At 41.8% G+C, this 24,508-nt stretch overlaps 1 protein-coding gene across 1 annotated transcript in view; it reads left to right on the forward strand.

Moving 5' to 3' along the window:
- Positions 1-12,351: 12,351 nt before the first annotated feature.
- Positions 12,352-24,508, forward strand: part of RNF180 (ring finger protein 180) — an 89,594-nt gene continuing 77,437 nt past the window's right edge. Inside the window, exons 1-4 of the mRNA XM_075727045.1 lie at positions 12,352-12,434; positions 17,465-17,596; positions 19,877-19,972; positions 23,539-24,489. Of these exons, the coding sequence (XP_075583160.1) occupies positions 17,495-17,596; positions 19,877-19,972; positions 23,539-24,489 (1,149 nt within the window). The 5' untranslated portion in view covers positions 12,352-12,434; positions 17,465-17,494. The remainder of the gene's footprint in view (positions 12,435-17,464; positions 17,597-19,876; positions 19,973-23,538; positions 24,490-24,508) is intronic.

Genomic DNA, 24,508 nt, shown 5'->3' on the forward strand with positions numbered 1-24,508 from the left:
TGACACTAAGCAATGTTCGTAGCCTCAGCATAATTTAAGTTTCATGATTCAATTCATGGGCATATTTTTTATTATATACACAAAAAAGGGAAGTTATGTATGATATCAAACTGCATTACAATTTCTGCATCACCTTTGCAACTGCTGAAAGTTGCCTCTGTGTATAAGAATCCCAGGAAAGAGTTCACGTTGCTCCCAGTTACGTCCTGACATACTTGGCCACTTAACGACTTAGGTTTCAAAACACACACACTTGCAAAGACTGGGGAGATGAGAAGACAGCGCAGACTGATTGCAGTTGTTGTGGGTTCCCATGTGTTCACAAGCTCTTGCCAAGTCCCTGGATAGCAATGCTCTCTCTTCATGCACCACAAAGAGCATCTACACCAGGGCTCCACACAGACCTCCCCAAACTGCTTGCAACACACTCACATCACACCAGGAAGATGTTTCCAGTGAAGAACACCTTCACCAAAGCCAGGGTATCCCCGAGGAAGAGTTTGTTTCAAGGCATTCCCACCTTCTGCCAGGGAGATCAAAGCAGAGGGGATTGTGCCTCTGATCTTCCCAGGACCTGAGCCCTACCCTGCCTCCTGTCCACATGCCCAGGGGGATGCTCCCGCACCCCAACCCTTAAGCCCCGTAGCCCAGGAGCAGCACATGGCCATTGCCAGCAGCAGGGCACAGGCTCTGCATAGAGTGCACAAGGCCTCCCAGTTGAGGCTGCTCAGGCATGTTCTGTCAGGATGTGGCCTGGCCAGCCTGGAGCTGGGCTTTCACCAGGCTGAGCTGCCACAGCAGTTTCTCTTCTGACCAGGCAGCCACAGTGCCTTCATTGCACTCTTTCTCAACTCATGTCATGGTTTAACCCCAGTCAGCAACTAAGTACCACACAGCTGCTTGCTCACCCCCACCACCCTGCCCCCAGTGGGATGAAGGAGAGAATAGGGGAAAAAAAAGTAAAACCCATGGGTTGGGATAAAGGCAGCTTAATAGGACAGCAGAGGAAGAGAAAATTATAGTAATAATAATGATAAAAGAATATACAAAACAAGTGATGCACAATGCAATTGCTCACCACCTGCTGACTGATGCCCAGACAGTTCCTGAGCAGTGATTGCTGTCCCCCAGCCAACCCCTCCTAGTTTATATACTGAGCATGATGTCATACGGTATAGAATAGCCCTTTGGTCAGTTTGGGTCAACTATTCTGGCTGTGCCCCCTCCCAGTTTCTTGTGCACCTGGCAGAGCATGGGAAGCTGAAAGGTCCTTAACTAGTATAAACACTACTTAGCCACAATGAAAACATCAGTGTGTTATCAAATTATTCCTATACATACTAAATCCAAAACACAGCACTACACCAGCTACTAGGAAGAAAATTAACTCTATCCCAGCTGAAACCAGGACACCTCAGTAGGGTACAACCATGGTTTTACACAGAGACCAGCACGAAGATGTGTTTCTGTGCAGAAGGAGGTATCGCGTGCAACTATACTGAGGTTGTAGAGAGCAGTGAAGGCTGGCAGGAGAGCAGATCCTCAAGATATCAGGGCAGAGAGTGACTCGTGGAGGAGGCCAGGTCTGGGCGAATGAGCAACGGGGCACAGGCTGTCCCTGGAGACCTCCCCACCCTGGTAAATAGCTGCGCGGCTGTAAACCTCCCACCAGACAGGCCCTGTCGACCTCAGGCTGCAGCAGACACATGAGGGGGAAGCTGTGCACAGCACCAGGAGAAGGACGAGGAAGCATTAGAATAGGCATAGCAATACCAGCTGCACTGTTAGTAATGAGAGACTAAGACTTTTTCTGCAGTTTTCATAGTTTTACTTTCTTCTTATATAATGAGATTACTAACAAGTGCCTCCAAGTGCCTTTTGGGGGCTAGCACATGCCCCAGCTGCTGGCCCAGCCCTGGTTTCGCTGGCTTCTGGGGCACACTAGTGTTGCCAGAGGCATGGACTCTTGTGGGCTGAAGAGGTCTGGGAGCCACTGGCCCTCCTCTTTGGGGGGTGCCAGGGCCACCCAGGTGAGCCATCCCTGCTCTGGCCAGCAGCAGAGGGATCTGTCACTGCCTGCCCCAGCTCCTCGTGCAGCTCCTCCTGCTCCCAGGGAGGCAGCAGGGCCAGGGGTGGGCACAGAGCCATTCTCAGCAGCATAGGAGTCCAGGAGGTCCAGCTGCTGGAGGATCTCACTGCACCGGTCTCCAGCAACGCTGATGAGCTGGCACACAAATGTCACCACCTGGTTTTGCATGAAGCGCTGCAGCTTCTGGACCAAGGCCTCTTCATCCAGCCCACAGCAGCACAGATTTACTGTGATGGTGCCCTGTGCCACAGCCACCTCCCACCAGTGGGGCCCATACAGCACATGGTTCAGCCAGGGCAGCAGGGGCTTGAGGATCTCCGAGCAGTCCCGGAAAAGGCCTGCCCAGACCTCAGGCTGGAAGCCAGCCATGTAAGTCCTGGACACTGGCTCCACAGCCCCCTGCTCATCCTGGTGGCCAGCCACCAATGGATCTGAGGGGTGCTGAACAACCATCTCAAAAAAATTGTCCTCTGACCACACAGAGCAAACGATGGTGTTGACAGGTTTCCTGCAGAGGGGCCACTCCAGTTTCCTCTTTGCTCACCATACAATGCATCCCAGGCAGAACTAGTGGAGACAGGGGGGCACGTAAGTGACATCATCTTGAGCATCACAGTAGATGGGGCAGCTCCACTCTGTCTCCGTGGCCATGTTTGCTTGTTGCAGCAGGCTGGCGAGAGCTGAGGACAAAGAGCTGCTCCCCCTCGCTGGCACCACAGTGGCAGGTGTCACAGGCTGCAAAATGGAGAGAGGCCACAGTCATTCGTTGTCCCGGTGAGGGGAGGAAGAAATGCCTGGGTCCCCTCAGGAAGGACAACCTCCCAGCACCCCGTGGCTCAGGCATTTCCCTAGTGCTCCCCACCCAGCCAGGGCCAGGTTCTGCCTGTGGGGCCAGGACCTCCCCAAGCCCCATTGCCCACTCCACAGCCATTCCGGGGGGATGTTTCCCCACACAGCTCACCTCTGCTGCTGCAAGTGTGCCCCATGGTGCCCGGCTGCCTGAACCAGGCAGGGCCAGGGGACAAGGCAGGTGATGGCTCTGCAGACAGACACCAAGAGCTGCTAATGGCAGCCCCCAAAATACAACCCAGCACCAGGAGAAGTCTCGCTTGACCGTCCAGACCTCAAAGACACGCTCAACAGGAGTCCAGGCACAAGCCAGGCTGGGTCAGGCTCTGCCGGAACCCAAATACAAGCAGTGAGGGCTGTGTGCTCACAGTCCATTGCTCAGTCATGTCATCATCCACCGAATGGGGATGTCACAGTAGGCCATCTGCTCCTACGGTGCTTGCAGGGGTAGTGCTCTGGCTGGCACTGGCACTCGTGCCTCTGCACACACATCCGGGGCTACTGCAATGCCACTTTCCACTACCTCCCCTCACCTTGTGCCTTCTGCTTGCCATCAGTGTTTCACGTCAGTCACCAAGGCCTCAGCTGTGTCCTCCTAGAGTCCTACCAGGTCGCTCTGGCCATGGTACTCATCTCTGGCACAGCTGAGTCAGAAGGTTATTTAACTCTAAAAGGTCTCGCTAACCTGAACAGCCCCACAGTAACTATTTCCAGAAAGTGGTATATCCACAACATATAAAAGACAGCTTGTTTTTTATTCATTGCCCCCAAAACATGTCAGGTCTTATGAAAATGAAAGAATTTTAAAGGTTTGTTTCTAGTTGATGCTTTCTGTTCACATTTGGTGAGCTAATGGAGACTTGGCAGAAGGAAAGCTTTGGCATGATCAATGAAAAGGCACTAATAGCACCACCAACCACTTATTCAGCAGGGCACTGGTGAAGACACCAGGAGAAATGCCAATGTGAGAGAATCACCTTCAAAAGCATTCCTTTTGAGCAGTGCACCTTGCACCCCACTCCCTATTCAGAACCGTACCTACAGCTGGCTGTGCATTTTAATCAACAAGGATGTTCCAAGTTATACTGTCCTAAGCAGATAAAGTTTTCAAAGGCACAAAACTTCATGACATCTCAAGCCAACCCCTCACAGAAAATCTGATGAAGCATGTGTAGTAATGAAGATGCTTTGATTTCTGGTTGTTCTTATGCCTTCAGGCCCTGCCTGGAGCTATACTCTGCAGGAATATGGGACCTTCTCACCATGATGGGCAAGACCATCACAACCTTTTTTTACAAGAATTACAGAGAGGTGAAGAACTCTAAGGTAGCTTAATTACAGTGAGGTACTTCCTTGCAATGTGTAAGGATAGGACAAGTCCCAGCAACTAGTATAGGAAATCTCAAAATAAATATTTCACCATTTTTTCAGTTTTCAAAAAGTGAAGCATAAAGTGGGCTTTCTTGAAGGAATACTCTTTGTATTAAGAAAAATCTAAAATGCTAGGTTTATGTCTGGCTCCTGCACTACCTACCTAGTGAGACTGTACAGAACTACTGAGAAGTGGCTGTCAGAGAGTGCCAAGTACAATGTGATGTTACCGTATTTTTCAATTCGTGCACAAGGCTAGACAACAAACACTATAAGGTACATGGAGGCTGATGAAAAAATGTAGTCATTGCCATATTCCTTGAACTTAGAAACTAGCCTCTTTTCTATGGCTTGAACATGTTTGATTGCAGGCAGTTGGCCAGAGATGACATAGCTGAAGCATGACAGATGAGAAGAACCCATCGGTAATCTTTATTGCCTAAGAAGCCATGTTAGGAAGCTCAAAAGCAAAGGCACAGTTTGCACAGAAAATGCCCTGGATACAGCAGAAGCACAAATCTCACTTTCAGAGATTTGCAGAGGGTCATTCACTAGAGGAAACTGATGCCCAAAAAGGTTTTCTCTGACTTTCTTTTCCTATTCATCATCCTTAAAAACTGAAATACTTGGGCAAATAACAGTTACTTTTGGGTCATCTCAGATACACTTCAATGGAATATTAGGACTCTGTTCAGCTGCCAGTAAATAAGCTCCTAGAGCCATTTGAGATGCCCTCAGGTACTGAACCTGGCCTCCAGCTGCTGTTCCAGAGGGCCACATCATATCTGCCAGTATCATAAATACATGAGCATTTTAAGTAGCACTGAAGACGTATATGTGGGTATCTCAATGAAGCCTTGTATCAAAATCATAAAAAAGACTCAGAATACAAGCTTTCCATGGCCAAGCAGCTCTTAAAGTGCCTGCAGCTTATAATGTCAAAATTATGAATGACAAAATTTTCTAAATGTTTAAGCCTAGTGTCTTGCTCAGAAACTGTGGGCACACAGCTTTTTCCTTAATTCTGCTGCAGCTTAAGCCTGAAGTGGGGATGTGACTAAACCATGCCAAAGGCTATAAAAGGGACTGCTCTGTATATATAGCACCAGTGCTATATAGCACCAGTGCTTCTACCTAAAGAGAGTCCAGTGTCATGATTACATGGGTGTATGTTCTTCCTCATTAGCTCTGGCAGCATCCTGCTCAGTGCTGGAACAGAGAATCAGCCTTCAAGAAATCTCACTCTTCACTGTTTCTGTGAGGCACATAACTGCCCTAATTCACCTCACTAGAACAGGGAGTTTCCTTTCAGCCCATCAGTACTTAGTTCTGGAAACCAAAAGGGTCACTTTAACAGGTTCCTTTGTTCGGATAAAGCAAAGTTTACCTTTAAGGATTACAGAAGGGCTTCCATGGCAAAAGCAGTGAGGTAACAATTTATATAGACTCCGGTAACAAAAAACTGGAGTGAAACGATTGTTTAATGTAGCATCTTATTATATTACACATTTTAGATGACTATACGACAAGAAGAGAATTTTGGATCTCTGTGAGATCTGGCAGGAGAATTCATAGGCATCACATTTCAGTAATAGTAAAAATATTATGCACAATCAGGCATGAGTGTAGGAGGTTCTCTTGACTACAACAAAAGAGTATTTGAACATAGTATCATGTTAGAAAAATAAAGCTTCAAAGTCCTCTGTTTTGTTTTTGTTATGTTATCAAATTGCAAATACCAAGCATAACATAGTATTTGTGAGACCACAACTCTCAACACAGAAACTGTGAAATATAAATAATTAACATAATTTTCCAAAAAGTAAAGCTAGAAATTACCTCAAAATCATTTATGACCTCAACTGAAATTGATATCTGAATGAGGATATCATTCTTTCAGTGTAAGACAAGTAAGTTTTCCATAACTGAACATTTTAATTATGCAACTTAAACTGGAGCATGCACATAAACAAGCTAACTTGGAAGCAATTTAGAGATTAATTTTTTGCCCATTGATTTAGTATATCCCAAGTTTTTTAGCTGATAAATTCCAGCAATTTAACAAGCTAAAAAGCGTCCAGAACGTCATTAATAGAAAATAAAAAATAATTTAATACAACTGCAAAATCCATGTAAATCATTATTTATGCAAAAATACACTGTTCACAGTATATGTCCACTTAAACAGGTCTTATAAAATTAATATTTTGATCTGTTCTCAAGGAGAATGAAATACCTTAACATAGGGTGTCTTCTAAAATGAAAAACAGATTACATTGTTTTCTTCAGCAGTCAGACAAGCTGTTTATTCTCTCTACTTCCTCTCTATTTAATATCTGTAAGATATAAGATTAAATATATCAGGCATACACTTATATAAAAGAAAAACGCTGCTTAAAAGCTAAACTAATTTAATGACCCTATCCACTAAAACCAATTTTCAGTTTAACAGGATAATTAATTTATTTGTATCTCAGCCTGAGAACAAGCCTGTTACATGTAGGCATTAGCACTAATGAGTGAAAGAAACTTTCACTGCTTTCTACCAATTCCTAGTGAAAAAGTGAAATTGATAATTTTAGAAAGGGAATTAATTTCAGGCTGCTCTCAAAAACTATGTAACACTGGAATAAAAAAATATTTGCAAAGATTTAATTTAGACAATGGTAAAACAGCAGATGATGCTGGAGTCTTATGAAAGCTAAAACTTCACCAAATAGAAAATATTGTGCAGAGCTGTTCAGAGTGTTTGAATGACAGCAGCACTGAAAAAACCCAATCTCCTTTATACCCATTCTGAAGGATATAAAAGATATTTTTACACTTCCTAGGAAATTTTATTTTTAGATACATACTAAGCACTGACGAGGCAGTGCCTCTCATGGGACAGGAATATCAGGACTAAGCACACACTCAGTCACAAGGTAGCAAATTACCAAGGATAATCTCCTTTTCCCAGAAAGTGTAAGACTGAAAAAAAAAACCCCTACAGCTGGGAGTGTAGTAAGAGAGGACTGGAAAGAACCTTCCAGATCTGCAAGTCCCACCATCAACTTCACATCATGCAGCTGTACTTCATCTTCCAGTTAGTTCGTTTTTTTCTCCAATATTTTTCTTAGGAAACTCTTCCAGTAATCTCCCTGGTGGAACAACTACAACTTTTCAATTTCCACCCTAAATCTCTTAATGGCCAATTCATACCTACTTTTTTTACATATATCTTCTAGGCTATATAAGGTTGTCATAATCTTTTATTTCCACACTGATGACCTATCAAGAAAAACTTTTCTCAGCATTTGTTTCACTGACTATGTAAGAAAAGCTCTTTCTGTCTTCCCATAAGGCAGGCTCTATCCATTTTGATGATCTTAGTATTACTTCTTTGTGCCTACTCTAGCCCCGATTTCTTTCTTGAAAAATGGATTATCACAACTATCTGTATTCTTTCAAATAAAGAATTACCACAGCATTGATATTCCCCTGTATGTACTGGAAATACACTCACAGACCAGGTCATAATTTGCCTTTTCAGAACTATATCACATGGCCAATGCAGACATCCTGTGACCAATTACTACACACCAATACTTTTCCTCTTTATTGCTTTCATTTGATGATGACTCAGCTGATAGCAGAAATTCTTGTCAGCAGTCTCCACGTGCATGAGCTTGTACATTATTCACCTGAATCACATTTGTTTTCCAATTCTGTAATAGCCAAGGTTGTAAAGTTCTTTCTTAATATTCTTTGCAAGTTCTAATTCAGCTTTGATTTAAACAGTTTTCATTCCTGCTCTACATTCTAAGAAATAACTTTATTTGCTGACCAGTGTTTTTTAATTCCTTTCTGTTCTTTTCTGTTCCTTGTAGGTGTTCATGTATTTCTAAAATCCTCCTTTAAGTAACTATCCATTTAGGTCTGGCATTATTTCTGAAAGTCTTTCCCTTGCCCAGATATAAATTCTTGGGATTTTAAATAAATTTGACTTCCATTTCAGATATCCTCTCCATTCAAATTCCTGAGCAGTTCAGACTGGCTGAGTTAGCACTGCAGTTTCTTTAGCTTATCTAAGCTCACTCTTCAAGGCAAACACTTTACTTGAAGACATACTTCTGGTTGTCTTTCCATTTAATCTAAACTGAATCAATTTAATCAAAAGTCCTGATCAAAATTTCTAATGACGGGCTTAACTGTAATATCCTTATTATTTACCCAAACTAAATATTAAAAAGTACAAAATTCTCTTCAAAGGGTCATTAATGCATTTTTGCATGTCTGCTTAGTGTAAAACACTTAAGTTGGTCCTTGAAGATCCCTGAAATTCCCTTTCCCATGTGAGTTCTATAACTCTTCATGCACATGCATGTTCTCTTCCATCCCTTGTAGTCCCACAGAACATAAATTCTTTGAAGCTGTGCCACTGTGAAGAAAAACAGAACATGTTTTTATCTTTAGCTGGGTAACTAGTATGTTCTCCCAAGTTATGGGAAACGTGGAATGAAAAGGCACGTTGTAGAGAGAAGTGACCTGAGGTGTCTTTTCTGTATGAGTACTTTCACTTCTAGGAACTAGTTCCCAACAGGTGATAAACAAGAACACATCTCATAGACGTCACTGATCTTACTCATTTGCAGAATGTGTCTTCTTGATGGCATTTTCTTTTATCATACCTCAAGTTAGCAGGATTCCTTGATCAGCAGAATTCTGAAGCATAGAGAGGATCCCTGCATTTAACACAGTTCTGGATTCCATTCCAGGGAACAAGCCACCACAAGCTAAGAAAACAGTATTAAGAATTACTTTATTAGATCTAGTCCTAAGTGACTTAAAAATGTTTTCCCTAGCTCAAATACAGCTTATGACCATACACAGCAATTTTAGACTGATCTGATTGTTTTTCAAAAAGAAGCAAAAGGCAAGCAAATGATTCATTAACTGATCAATATTCTGTATAGGCTTTAGATTTCTTATAGGAGTGTGACGAGCTTTACAAATCAGATTTGGAACCTTAACTGCAAATATAAACCATTATCTTCAAGGAAAGGGGGAAGAAATGTCATTTTCTTACAACTGACTTTGTAATAGTGTCCTGGTTTCAGCTGGGATAGAGTAAATTTTCTTCCTAGTAGCTGATATAGTGCTGTGTTTTGGATTTAGCATGAGAATAATGTCGATAACACATGGACATGTTTTAGTTGTTGCTGAGCAGTGTTTACGTGAAGTCAAGGCCTTTTCACCTTCTCATACTGCCCCACCTGTGAGGAGTCTGGAGGTGCACAAGAAGCTGGGAGGGAAAACAGCCAGGACAGCTGACCCAAACTGGCAAAAGGGATATTTCATACCATATGACATCATGCTGAACAAAAAAATGGGGGGAGTTGGCTGGGGGGGGCGCGGCCACTGCTCAGGAACTGGCTGGGCATCACTTGGCAGGTGGTGAGCAAATTGCATTGTGCATCACTTGTTTTGTATATTCTATTATCATTATTATTATTTTCCTTTCCTTTTCTGCCCTATTAAATAGTCTTTATCTCAACCCATGAGTTTTACCTTTTTTCCGATTCTCTCCCCCATCCCACTAGTGAGTGGATGGCTGTGTGGTGTTTAGCTGCCTGCCGGGTTAAACCACAACAAATAGGAAAAGCTGTTCAATGATAAGTTAAATTGAAAATTATGGTGTACTTTTGAAAGTATAATAAAATGCAAAAAAGATTATAATCTCCATACAGTGAAATGTTATGCTTTATGGTTATTGTAATGCTGAGTGTTACCACAGTTTTTCCAAAAATGAATCCTATAGTGAAGGGTGAAACAGGCCAGTGGGTGAAACAGGCCAGTGTTGCTCATTGTGCTTCTGCTAATACAATGTTGTTCAAGTATGCAAACTGCTCAGAAAAAAAACAGGTAATGGCAACAATAAATTTCCTCCTGTGCTCAGTATCAAGTCCTGAAAGTTCTACCCAGCAGCTTCCATGTCTTCATTCATTTCTGCTAATGCTTCCTCTCTGGCCATTTTCTGAGATACTTTCCTCCAGTGCAGATGATCAAATAATAGATATGCAGGTCTTGGAGATGACCCAGCTGATGGGGATAGCCTAATGGGTCAAAGGACCAGGGATTACAGAACTGGGTTAATGCCTAGGGTAGTCATTAGTGCACTATTGAATATCTGGAGAAAACATAATTTTTTTCTATTGGAGAAGATGTATTTTGGTAAAGAAAGGAACTCTACAGGAATGAAAATCACGTCATCCATTTTCCTAGGCAGCTAAGGATTATTTTTTTCCAGCTTCATCAACACTACTGGCAAGGAAAATGATGTGTCCCTGCTGTGGCTATTGGAATACATCACCAATTCTTAGAAGTGTTCATAGAGCACCTGTGAACTGGATATATTTATTATCCATGTGCCACGGGCATGAAAACAGTATGTGCCACTGTCTATGCACAAATCACTACACCACTATGGTGTGCTTCACTGTTCACTGATGGACTGCATACAGCCTTTAATATAGTCTTCCTGCTATACCATCCTTGTCTCAGAACAGCAAGTCAAAAATATTCTCTGGTTTCTGATGTACTGGGTGTCAGTTTGGCACTGATGCTTGGACTGCTCACCACAGACTCAAGGGACTATCCCAGTAAAAAGCACTTCATATATATTCTGCCTTGGAATTAACTTCTGCAGCAGGCTGCCATGTATCCCAAAGCCACAGCACAAGCAATGTCCATTAACCTTCTTAGTGATCACTTTACCCACGCTTAACCTTGCACAGGCCTGCTGCCCTGTCCTCATCCTGTGACAGACACTCTCTGTAAGACAATAAATGCAGCTAACCACACAGTTGAATGGCACATTTCCCTTGCTTAATAAAATCTGAACAAATGCTGAACAAAATTCTCAAAATATAATCTTATAGCTAGTAGTAAGGTTTTATTTTTCCTCATTCTGTTTGCTGTTGCTGTGACATGAGCCATACAGCACCTTTCATTTCTTTCCCGCAGTGCCATCTTCACTGCTATTTCTCCTTAAGCATGCGATGCCATTAAATTCAAATAGTCCAACCCTACATCTTACTTAAGCGGAAGCAAATGAGATGACAAAATTTTAAAAGAGTAGAAGCTCTCTCCCCTAATAGTTTCAATATTCTTTTATGTCAGAAGACAAAGCCTTAAATTAGGAGCTAGTCATTTTAACCTGTATTTTATTTCCTCCATTCATCTCCATATTTGCTTTTTTCTATACGCCTTTACCAATCTAGTTTACCAGGTTTTATCCACTCCTGCAGTATAGATGCTCACCAGTGATGGGCCCATGACGCTGCTCTCTGCTGCCCACAGTCTCCAGAGCGGTGTGCCTGCCTTTTCTCCCATGCAGCAGTGCATGATTTGCAGCAATTCCCTACAAAGGTTCACAAGCTTACTTCATTTTTTCCCCCCTTATTTCATTTAAAGCTCCCTCTTCGCTCTTGCTGCCTATTAAAACAGTCAGCGACTACTGATGACACCCTGCCCTGCAATGTGATTGCTGGCACTTGGTCCCTCTGATGTCCCTGGCCCCGCTCTTTGACTGTAAGCTCTCTGGGCCTGGAGGAAGGGTTTTGTTTTGGGTTGTTGGGGTTTTTTTGTTTGTTTGGTTGGTTGGTTGGGTTTTTTTGTCCCAATTTTTATTGGAAAGTTTTCATTCAGTTGCCCGTAATTCCCCACCGCGCCTCCTCACCCTTGTCACGGCTAGCCGCCGGGGCTGACCCCACCCCGGCTCCATCTCTGCCAGTCAGGAGGCGAGAGGACGTGCCACCCTCCGGCCTCGCCTCGGCGCAGGCTGCCGCGGCCGCTGCCCTCTTCCCCGGCGACAGCAGGGCTGGCCCCGCAGCCGGCGATGGGCCCGGCCTCCCGCGGGGACGAGGGACGCAGCCGCCGCCCGAGAGGCCTGGCCTGCCCCAGGGGGGCTCCCAGGGCCGGCCGGGCCGGGCAGGCGCCCCGCTAGCGCAGCGCTTTCCGCCGCCGTTTGTCTCCCGTCTCTTCCCGTTCGCCGGAGCAGCTGCTGCTGCGCAACCCGTTCCCCAGTCGCTCGCTCGTCCCAGCGGCGTCGCCTCCTCCTCTCAGCCTGGCACGGCGCGGCCCGGTAAGCGCAGCGGGGCCGGGGGGTCGGAGGGAGGCGCCGCCGCCGCCGCCGCCGCCCGTTGGGCCGAGCCGGGCCCTGGGCCGGGGGTGCCGCCGTGCAGCGGGGCGCTGGGGGCGCGGGGTGGGCGCTGGGGTGCGGACACCTGCCTGCAGCTGGGGGGCGGCGGGGCCGCCCGTCCCGGGGCGAGCCCAGCGCCCGCCTGGGGCGGCGCCGGAGCGCGGCGGCGGCGGCCCCGACTTCTCCTCAGAGTTGACTTAGCGGAGCCGCCGCCAGCGCCGGCTGTCAGCACCCGGAACGCCCCGGGACCCCCCTCCACGGCGTGCGGGGCAGCGCGGGGCTGCCAGCCCAGCCCTCCCCGCGCCGCTCTGGGGGCGGCCGCCGGGCCCGCTCCCGCCCAGCCGGAGGCGCGGCCGGGAGGCGGTCGGTGCCCGGCCGAGGAGCGGGCTCGCAGGGGGGCCGCTGCCCTGCGGCGGGGCCTGGGCGGGCGCAGGAGGTGTCCGGGCAGCGGCGGGGGCGGCCGGGGGCAGCCGCTCCGGCTCTGCTGCCTGGTGAGTTGCGGTCAGGCGCTCGTGTTACGCTGGGACGTGGGCACCGTATTCCTGCTCGTTTAGTCCTTTATTTTGTGCAACAACTAATGTTTGTGCATGCGAGAGCGTGAAACAGGCGGTACTGGTCTGCGGGATCTCACGCAAGAAAGAGGTTGCGTGCCGATGGATGGTTTTCCATTGAGCTGTTAGGTCTGTTCCCTGTCCAAGCGATTTAAACACACCACATTCTCTTGCTATATCTGGTAAACCTGTTGACTTCAGCAGCATGCAGTAGGATTTTTTAGCAAGTTAGGTAATACGTGGCAAGTAACATTCCTTTTTTATGTTAACTGCCTTTTAATTGCATGGGCTATTCCTGCTACAAGAGAAAAGAGTATCACACACTGGCCACCATCTCTCATCAACCAGTGGTCCATGATATGCAAGCTGATCACACAACAATAGCTGAACTGGTAAACAGTTCGTAGTCGAGCAGGAGGTGGCACAGGAGCAGATGGTACAGCTCTTCATGCATCTTGCTGCTTTGCTTCGCTGGCAGCCTGGAGGCAGTTCTTGAAAGTTTCTTTGCTGTCTTCCCATCTAAGTGCTACTTACTGAGAAACCTTGTTAAGTATGCTTTTAGAAGTGTCTCTTTAAGCAGAAATACTCTAGGGATCAGAAGCTAGCAGCAAGTTTTTATGTGTATCTGGACGCCTTCCATGATAGTTTCTCTGTCCAGCACAGCGTCAGTTCCTCCCTTTCTGGCAGCAGGAACTTCTGGTATGGACACTTGTTGGCTAGGACAGCTCATCTAGCTTCTCTCTGTTATCCTCCTTCAAAGCTGCCACTCATCTAATATTTTTTCAAGACTCTCAGTAACTAATGCTGAAGTTTCTGTGCCCTAATTGCTCACTGCAACCTAGTTATTATTGTAATCTTCATGGCTGCAGTGTTCCAAAGGGATCACAGGTGACTTTTGAACAAAAAGGCATTGAGATCCACTTGTCCTGCTCTACTCATTTTCTTATTTTTATGCGTTTGGGGATGAGGGGCAAACTAGTTGAAAAGAAATTCTAGACCAGGTTTTCAACAGAAATTTAGGGTTTTGTGTTTAGTTCTTCACTTTGAACACTTGAGAATTTTTTCTTGGGGTTTTACTTCATGTTTTCTAGCAATCTCTTTGAAGAAGAAATGCCCAAAGCTTCATACATTATACAATTCGGATTGTATAAGAAACTTAGATGTAAATGTCAAAGGGAACTTCCTACTAGTGAGAGGATGCCAGAAGAGAAAGTGTGCCATTCAAGGAGTGATGAATAAACAGGAAGCTGATCAGCTGTGTACCATTTCTCTGGCTGCTATGTCTGCTGCTTGATCCTTCACCTATTTGTTGTTGTTTTCTTTGTGAATAGTTCCACTAGCTTTCTGTGGTGTTGCTCATAGTTTTTCTAGACAGAGTGGGAGGAGGGGAAAAATACAATTCCTGTTTCCTCTTCTCTTAACGTACTGATGGGCATGTATGAATCTCAAAATCTTGAGGATCTCTTGATTGCTGCTGGGGAGTTGTTATTTAATCTTCCAGTGTTTCCTGCCTTTATAAATATAAGAAACAACATTTTCAAATGGATCTAGTGAATTTTTTGGTAGTTTCCACCCTAGTAAGGCATTCTCCATATAATATATATGTAATCTGTATAGTCTACTCAGTGCTGGTAAAACTTCAAGTTCTGCCTCCAGACTTGAACACTTCTGTGCAAGGATAGCTGACCCATTTGAAAGAGTTCACAAAGTAGGAGTGACAATTGGAGATCACAAAAGCATGATCTGTGAGGGAGGAGGGAAAGAACTGGATTTATTTAGCCCAAAGACAAGTTTGAAGGGGAGCTAATAAATAAAAGTGTTTAAAGTTGTAAAATGTTCTTGCAGGGAAGAAAAGAAACTCTTTTGTTCTCTGTATTCACAGCGAATAAGGGCAATTGCAAGAAAATTCAGGTTAGATGTTAGGGGAAAAGTTAAAATAATAGAAGATAAGAAGGTAATTAAGTAGTTTGGGAAGGCTGTGAAATCTCCATCAGAGGTCTGTAAGAGAAGGTTAGACAAATGGTTTACAGGAAAGGGAACTGAGACTGACTTGGGAAGGAAGTCTTAGGACCCTCTGCTCCTGGCTTTTCTGGGACTGAATCACAGAAAAATGTTTGAAGGACATAAGACCCACGCAGGAGCATAGGCTTTTTAACACTCAGATATGTCTACATGCTATTTCAGAGGCAAACATGAGCTCACACAAAGCAACTGATCTGAAAGCAGTACAGCCACAACAAACATGGCCCAGTGCCAAGCTGAAAAGGCCCATTGCGAGTGACATTATCTAGTTTCTGAGTGCCAAACTGGAATCTTTTATCTTTATGTTGGCATTTTTTTGCTGAAAGGCAAAGCAAGGTGAGAACAAGAGGCCCTTCAATAGTTTTAGATGCAAAACAGGGCAAATAAAAACTTACTAAAAATATATCCAGAACACTCTGATTAAACTGCATTTAACTACAAAACCATTTAAAAATCCTGCGTTTATATGCTTTTATTTCAGTTCCAGTTGAATTTATGTGCAAATCAAAATAAAAATGAATGCTTATGTGACAAATCAGAAACACCTTATTTGCTGTTTGCTAGCATGATACATGTAGAAACCGCTGCAATATGTCAATGTGCATTTGTAGTGTTTCTTCTGTCCTCTGTAGGAACTGCAAAAAGCACGTATATGTAGAATTTTAATAGACCTACAGGAATTTTCCTTTTTAAATTCTGCTAGGTCAGAAGAACACTTCAGCCTACTGTAATATAGTCTTGAAAATGATTTGCACTTTGAGGTGTTTTTTTCCACGTAGTTCACATGTGTGTGGTACACAATGCTTGTAAAAATCTTTCAGATAATTTACTTTTTTTTTTTAAAAAAACCAAAAAATTCATTCGTAGAGAGGTCCAGCATTTTTATACATTCCACTTTCAAAATGTGTCTGGTACAGAAAGTAGGAGCACTGACATAGCAAGGTTAATAAAAACTTGAGAGAGATCCTGCTTAAGTCAAGGCGTTTGAATCACATTTTTGTCATCAACAAGACAGGTTTCCAGTGTAAATTCTGCCTTTTCTGTAAGTGTCTCTTTGTCATGATCTTTTGTTTGGCCATCTTAACTTATGTTAAAATACGTTAATGGAATCTTAACAAAAATTAATTTTAATTTATTGTGACATTGCAAGAAAAGATTTAATGTTTGCCTTAATTTCACTTTCTGAGCTTAACAAGGTTATTAAAAGCTGCATGTACATTTGAGCTAGGAGTCTAATGTACGCAGACGTTGTTTCTATTCTTCCTTGTCAAACTGTATGTAGAAAAAGTAGGAAATCTGCTGAAAGAAAACCTCAGATATAAATGAAAATAATTAATAACCTCTGTGTGTGTATTTCATAGTCTTTGATTAATTCAGAAAACAAGGCAGAAAAGGGAAAGGTAGAAATGGGGAAAATGGCAAAAATGTCTGCATGGCTCAATAAGCCAAACTGCTCTTCAGCCTACACTAAGGACCTCAGAGTTTCTTTAGTTAGTGAAAAATAATTGCAAAATCAGATGTTTGGACTGCAGAAGAACAGAGATTCTTTTAATACTGGTTTTAAGTTTTATGCCCCAGCTTCCCTGTCAGTAAGTGCTCTGCGTAGGCATAACCCTAGCATAATGCTTGAGTTGACTGTGTAGATGTAAAAGTTTGGTCTTTTTTTTTATGTAGCTAGCACAAAGGGGTAAAAACAGAAGCAGGTAAAAAGAAAAGTTGGAGGACCTTTGGAGAAAGCATGGCGAAAATGGAAGGCTTTGGAAACAGATTAGAGAAGACTAGAGAGACATCAGACCACAACAAAACATGGAGAAAAATGCTTGTCTTGTCCTTCTGGTTATCTTAATTTAGGTCTCTGTTTTACAAGGAGGTCGATTCAGGTCTGTGAAAAGCTCTGTTGCACCAGTGCTACTGATCCTCCCACACAAAATAATTTAAGAGAGCAAGCCTCCAGGGGCACGTTGAGAAAACAGTCTTTGTCTTCCGTGGTTTTATGTTGCCATTCGCTTTTGTTAAGTGGCATTGCATATATGTTTGTGCATGTATTTAATGTGTAGGATAGCAATGACTTATTTCTATGGACATATTCTGGGAAAACCGGAGTTCTCTTGTCTTTTGTCTAAACATTGAGGAAGTTGGTTTATTCTTTTTATTTGTTTTGTTGTTGTTGTTGTTGTTGTTGCTTTCTAGTTCCGTATGCAACCTGGAAATAAAACCAGCTGTTTCACTGTGCTATTTGAAATGTCTAGGTGGCATGCTATACAAGATCAGAGAATGTTTGTAAATAAAGTATTAGCCTCCTCTATAGTGAAGAGACTGCTGATAGACTTCTGGGTCACAAGAGGAAAGCATGTGTGGTTTCAATGAGTGGATTGTATCTTTTGTGGTCTTTACAGATAGATATACAGAGCTGAAGAATCACAAATTGAAATGAGTAACCAAGAAGCTGATGTTCTACGTTGCTGGAGGTGTAGAAAATATATAGCAAATTCTGTTTGCCTTGCAAAATGTCATGGAAAAGAACCATCCGAAGTAAGTACAGCATCTGGAGGGAGTTTGTAACTTTTTCCTCTGCCATTGTTTTTAAATAAAGGAGAAGTATTAGAGTTGCCCTCACTTAGTAATTAATCTCCCATGGAGGTAAGTACTAAAATATGGACAATTCCATAGAGAGTAATGTAAGCAGTAACACTAGTGAAGCCGAGTAGGCAGTGATCACTTTTATGTTCTGTGACATGAAGTCTGGTATTCATGATACGTTTGACTACTAGCTTGTGTAGAGTATATAGTGTTACCATTTTTCATATAAAAATGGGTTCTGTTTTCGAAAGTTAATGCAGTCATTTTCTGTTTTAATATCTCCTAACAGAGAACTCTGTTTCTAAGGTTTTTTTTAAATACTCATACTAATTTCCATGACAGTAGTTAACTGTGCGTCAGATATTCCTGTATCAGAAATTTTTGCTCTTCATTTTGAAAAAGCAGGGGATAGTCTGTGCACAAAAATGGTTTAGAAGATTAGTCTGCCCTGAGCAGAGGTGGGGGGTGATGCCCTGCCAGGCTAAAGTACTACTTAGTAATTTACATCATCTTTATTAAAATAAACAGAAGAATAATCATATGGAATAAAACAATGACAGAGTATTTCCTGCTGGTTTATAATAGCAGTTAGTATTCATAAAGAGTTAGAGTCTTTCCAAATATGCCAGGAAGACTGTGCTTACATCCTATGATCTTGAATCAAAGCAAAAAAGCAAATAGAAGGGAAGGTGTTGATCTTTTTTATTAATGCACTAGAAATGCAACAACGTTCTTCTTGGCACTGGAGAAGGATTTAACCAATAGAGGTAGAAACAAACTTGTTATTTTTTAAGATCCTGATATAATTAGTATTATTAATAAACCCCAATTAATCACCTCGCTTGCAGAGCTTGAGGTTCTGGAATATTTTTCATGCTTTATACTTGAGGAGTTTTATTTTGTGCATAGTTTGAAGTACTTTTTGGGTGTGGGGGGAAATTGCAACTCCTTTCATGGAAAAAATGTAGTGAAAAGAAGGGGTTATCTTTGTCTGTGCCCCATGGTGGACCTTTTAATTGCTAGTGGAATTCTACCACGTTGTGCACAAGACTGAAGTAGCTCCTTTTCTAATTGTGTAGATGGCAGATAAAAAAATGTAATTTAACGCTGCTTCCCAAGACATTGGGAGGCAGAGCTTGTACTATGATGAGTAATGTTTTCAGTATGTCAGCTTTCCCCGATGAATTTTAGACCTTCAGTCAAAGACATAGATGAAATATGAGTAAAAGAGAAAAATCTTAGAACAAATCTTAAAACCAGGTTTTGAAGTTACGAGTGCAATATAAACACCTCAAATCAGAATTATATCCAAGTTGAAGTACAGGTACTCTCCACAGATAGGAGGAAGACCATAGCATAGACATGGGAAACAGATCTATCTGTCTGCTGTGGTTACTTGGAGAATTTCTAAAAGCTTCTGTCTTCTGTGTATAGCCCCACTTTGAATTTTCAGCATAATGAAACTTTTATTCCCCTGAGTTTCATAACAGAAGAGTCAGTGATTTTCCATATTCATAAATTTTAACAACTGATTTTAAGACTTTAACATAGACCAGAGTTTCCTTATATTTTTAGACATCTTTATAACTTTACTGGCATTCTAAACCATATTAAAAGATTTAATTACACTTGTATCACTTCTGTGCTAAAAGGTAGTTAGGTAATTGTTTTTATTTTAGTATCAGTGAAATGCTACATTTTTTTAGATTTTGTTTTCTCTTCAGTTGGTCACATCATTGCAGTAAAAATGCAGAAGTTGCTAGGAGTCCCTGGTTTCTCTGCTAGTTATTCTAACAAGCATTAGAAAATGAATTTAAAACTATTTGTGCCATAGTTGTGCAGTACCAACCACAGTCTTCATATAAACTAGAACTTAAATTTTCCTGTCTTTACTGGAAAATTGTGCCAGCTGATGGTGCTTCTGAAATGAATTTGCGAATATACTTGGAAGATCAGCAGTTGCATACTTTCTGTTCTTGTAAACAAAACAAAACCACCTCCAAACGCCACCATCTCCACCATGGAGTCTGTCCAATGTCCTTAGATTCAGAAATAGAGAATTATTGACAGTATCTACATGATTTTTAGGTTAAAGAATGGACCAACATCTTTGAGTTCTATCATTTGTTAATAAAATATTTACTGAGTTTGGGAAGCTGACTTCTGGCTATATTCCAACAAAAAGTCTTACATGAATGTTGAATATCAATAGAATAATTCTTTTTTTAACAGACACCACAACCTTCAGCTGCTGCTCAGGAGTCTTGCAACGTATGGCATGTGAACTTAGAAGCCATTCCAGAGTGGGTGAAATGTGTCATTGAAAAGGTAGATCTTCTTTTGCTCGCATCTTTATCATTCAAAATGTGAAATAAATAAGGGGAACAAATTTCAAGGGCACATTTCTGCCAAGGTCCACTTAACTGAGGGAATTTTTCTCAGTGACTTTTATTATTACCATTTGCAGAGGTTTTTTCCCACTTAAATGTTTTTTTTCCCACTTAAATGGGTTTTTTATGTTTGCACAAAACCTACAAGTGATAAATTCTTTCCTGCCCATTTATGGATGAATGTATTTATGTTTGTCCAAATAACTGTCATGGGCACCTCTGCATATTTTGTCAATGCTTAAAATAATATTAATTATCTAGGCTTTGGGCTTTGGTTTGTCTTGATCATCGTATCTTGCAGTACTAATGTATGTTGACAGTGACAGTAAGAAGCATGTTTTTCCATAAAACTGGACTGGGGGTTGTTAAGAGATCAGTTGTTGGAATATGATGTGATGTCTTTTATATTTAATGTGCTGTTATGTCATATGACTAGAAAGTAGTTACCTTCCTGCAAATTCAAAGGTCTGATGACAAGCCGGTGTCACTGCTTTTTACTGCCCATTTGAAATTACAAACCATCTCATAACTTTCCTGTTGTACTGATTGCTTCAGTTGAGTATTTAAGTTATTTTAGGTCTAGAAGTTAATGTTGTTGCATAGATGTAATACGCAGAAACAGTGCTTTTCTTGTGCCCTACAGTTTTTCTCCGATGAGTCTTTGATTTTGAGAGGCAAATGGTGTCTGCATTCCTTTCTGCTTAGACTTCAGTGTCTAAGTTTTACTATATCGCAAGTAACTTCTGATCTAAGGAAATCCACCCTGAAAATGATACACAAAGAAAAAAATTGTTATGACTGTAAAACTAAGCATTCAAAAATTAAGAAAATTTGTTTCATCTTCCTTCATTGTTTTGCTCTATGTTTTATTTTCTTAAACATTAATTAAACTCTTTTTAAAATTAATGATCTCTTATACTTCAATAGTGCATGACAGAACAGTGTGTCTGTTTCAGAAACATTAACCTTGGCAGGGGGGTGTGTGAAAATTAGGGGTGATGAGGTATTTCCTCACTTTACAGAATTGCCTAATCTTGAATGCCTGATTGTAAGGATGCAGTTTTTTACAGTACTTTGCATGTTATATTATTTCAGTAAAATTGGGTTCAGTATTGATACTAATATTATTCTTTTCACCTTTAGCTGTAAATGGCCAGCCTTCTGCATTTGAAAGCCTAGAGGGTCAGGTAGGAGACCTGGGAAATAAAAAACCCATAGACTGCTCAGAAAAGGCTTAATGTATTTGCTCAAGATTGCAGAGGAGCAATGCTGCTCTGGTGGCAGAGGCAGAGAATGCAGTTCTCTCTGAACACCTTCAATATATTAGCATTCATTTTGTCCTTTAATATCCTGGGAATTCTTGCCTCATTCACTTCTGACTTCTCTGGAAAGATCCTGGGGTTTTATGGATAAATGTGTGGGTTTTTTAAACAATTCTGACTTATCCTCAGATTCTCCTGGGCTCTGAATAATTCTGTGATCATGTGTTATTTTCTCCTGTATGACTCCTGAATCAAAGGCTAAATCATTTTATATAAGCACAAAGTCTATTTGCAGGCTGTAAAAACCCACTGCTTCCCAGCCAGTTCTTTTTTGCCATCTGTCCCTGTTCTTAACCAATCTCATTGGGTTTCATGCACACATTAGTGTATAGATAATCTTCAGTACTTATAAATATCTAGCTAGTGCTGCTAGTGACCTTTATTGACCTGCATTTTCTTTTCCCCATCACTCATCACTTTTAGCTTCTTTGGCTAACCCTTCCCAGTTTTTCCTCTTTATGCAGTCCATCATTAAATCTGTGTACCCTCAGCTCCTTTTCAGATCTTGCTGATTTTCCCCCTACCACCTCCTCCACTAGTAGGCTGTTGCTTCTTTTACTGAGTCAATGCTTCCACAGTCCATTGCCAAACTCATGCTAAATCAGTCCCGGACTCCCTTGTACTGCACCTCATCTCGCAGTCTCTGTGCACACAGGACATAGAGATGTCCTTTCTCTTCCCTACAGTCTCTTGCATTCCCATTTTTGCCAGGCTCCTAAGCCTTCTTCCCTAACCTTCATGAATCTCTCCTCCTCTCCATTTGGAGAGCCAGGTTACTATTCCATAGTGCCTGCGTGCCAGAAAGACTCACTAAAGGCACTAGAAAGTGAGTTTTCCTAAATTTTAGTGCCTGGCCCATGGCATCTGGGAGTGTGGGAGACGTATTAAATTGCTGAACCAGCGTAATTCTTCTTTGGGAATGGCATATGCACACGTTGGTCAGCCTAATAAACTGAGAGAGACTGTGCATGTTCAAGGAATTTTCAGGGATTTGAAAGCCTTTTCAAAAACATGTCCAGATTTAAACAGATTTTCATAGCTATAATGAAAGGCACATCTTTGATACTTTGTGAAAGTTTGAGATTTTAACCCACAAGGCAGGAGTAAGTTTCTCAAAGATGTACTTCCAGAATTTTTTCTAGCATTGCATGTGAAAAGTTAACCTTTTTTCCACACAAATTTTTTTTTCTGAAACTGCAAAATTGGTTTTACTGAAACTTTCTGAAGCTTTCAATCAGACAAGCATCAGTCATGGAATCATCTTCCCAAACTATCTTCAAATACATTTGCAACTGAAAGCAGTGCTTTAACTAGAAATGTTGGGCAGCTTCTGTATTCATGGCTCAACCCCACTTTAGACACACTAGTGAGTAATGTGTGACTGGAGTTGATAATGTTGTTTCTCATCTGGGCTGTGATCCTACAAACACTTGCGTAACTTTAGTCCTCAAAAATGTTTCTGCTGACAGATGAATATATTTACCGAAAAGACTAATAGTTGTGCAAATATGTGGGAGTTTATAGATCTTTGATATGTATTTTCTTTTGAAAAAGTGCCTTTAGAATTGAAAGGAAATTCATAGAAATTTCATTACAAGTAATGAAAATAACTGTCTCCTTATAGATAGAGTATTAAAGATTTGTCATGGTATCTGCACACAGATTGTGTTGTAATACTACATACTCCAAAATACAAGTACCATTTCAAGCTTCTGTGTGGTAAGCAAAGTAAAAAGCTATATTCTCTTTGTAAGAAAGCTCCTTCCACAGTACTTAGTATGCAAGAAATGTATCAGCACTCAGAAGACTCAGCTGAGAAACTGTGCTTGCCAATTCCAGATTAACATGGTAAATCGATTTTACTGCTTTAAAGGATCTAATGTTTTCATTAGTATTGGAACACTGTTCTATCTATGGACAAATTTTAAACATATTTTAAAGCCCCTGCCTTCTGAAATATGTGTTCTAGATTTCTTAGAATTAGTTATCCCTGCAGCAAGCAGAGTTTTGACCAGAACATCATTTATGGTGGATTTTCTTTCTGCGGTGAAGTCTCATATTGTGTTTGAAAAACAGAAAGTAAATCTTTTAATAAAGGAGAAAAGTAACTCTAAGAATGATTTGTTAAACAACTTATTTACAATGAATGTGTTGTGTGGTTTTTTTCTCTTCTCGTCAATAGGCACAGTGGACAATTGGAAAACTGCACTGTCCGTTCTGTGAGGCCTGCTTAGGGGGCTTTAACTTTGTTTGCAACACAAAATGTTCCTGTGGACAGTTAGTAAACATACATTTCTGCAAAAGTCGGACTGACTATCAGCCAGCTTTCTCTGTTAAATTGGCAAAATCATCAGGAAAACACTTACCTCTCCTCAAAATTCAGTCTGGTTTTAGCAAGGATACCTGCCATGCAGTGGTAACTTCAACTTTGGAAATCAAAAATCAAGGGCTTTCATACATGGCCAGAAATAATAATGATACTGGAAGATTAACAGAAGCACTTTGTCTAGAAGTAAGAGCTCCCAGATTTGAGATGAAAAGTAAAAAACTTCCCTTAAAGGCATTAAATCAAAAAAGAAATCTTTCTGCTTCCTATCCTATGAGTGATGCATGCACTGTAAAACCTTTTCACAGAAGAGCACGTAGTTTGGATTTAAATATCAGAGACACGCTTGTTTTGTCACCTGTGTTATATGAAACTTGCAGTATGGGAACGATTTACCATGGCCAAAGTGAAAATCCACCTGTTTACACACAAAGTGGCTTGCAATTAGAGTCACATAGGAGAGATGGTAATTCTTTTCAGGACCTATATCGTTCCGGTGCTGACAAACTACAAAGAAGATTTCGAGTTACTTCCTTTACCACATTACTACATAGAGAAACAGGAAGTGAGTGTGATTTTGCAGCTACTGGACAGTCTTCTGGGAGTGCCATTGCTGATGGGTCACCTTTTGTGATGAACCTTTCTTCACCTACAAGTGCTGTAGAAGAGGAACAGTACACCACACCTGTTGGTGTTGTGCAGCCTACGAGTATTTCCTTCAACCAAAAACTGAATAAGAGAGAAAGAAACAAGTTGAAAAGCTTGAGGAGAAAACAAAGAAGGAGAGAAAGGTGGCTACAGAAGCAAGTAGGTGTTTAAAATTAAT

This window comes from Pelecanus crispus, chromosome Z, assembly GCF_030463565.1.
Source record: "Pelecanus crispus isolate bPelCri1 chromosome Z, bPelCri1.pri, whole genome shotgun sequence".
NCBI classification, from domain to species: Eukaryota; Metazoa; Chordata; class Aves; order Pelecaniformes; family Pelecanidae; genus Pelecanus; species Pelecanus crispus.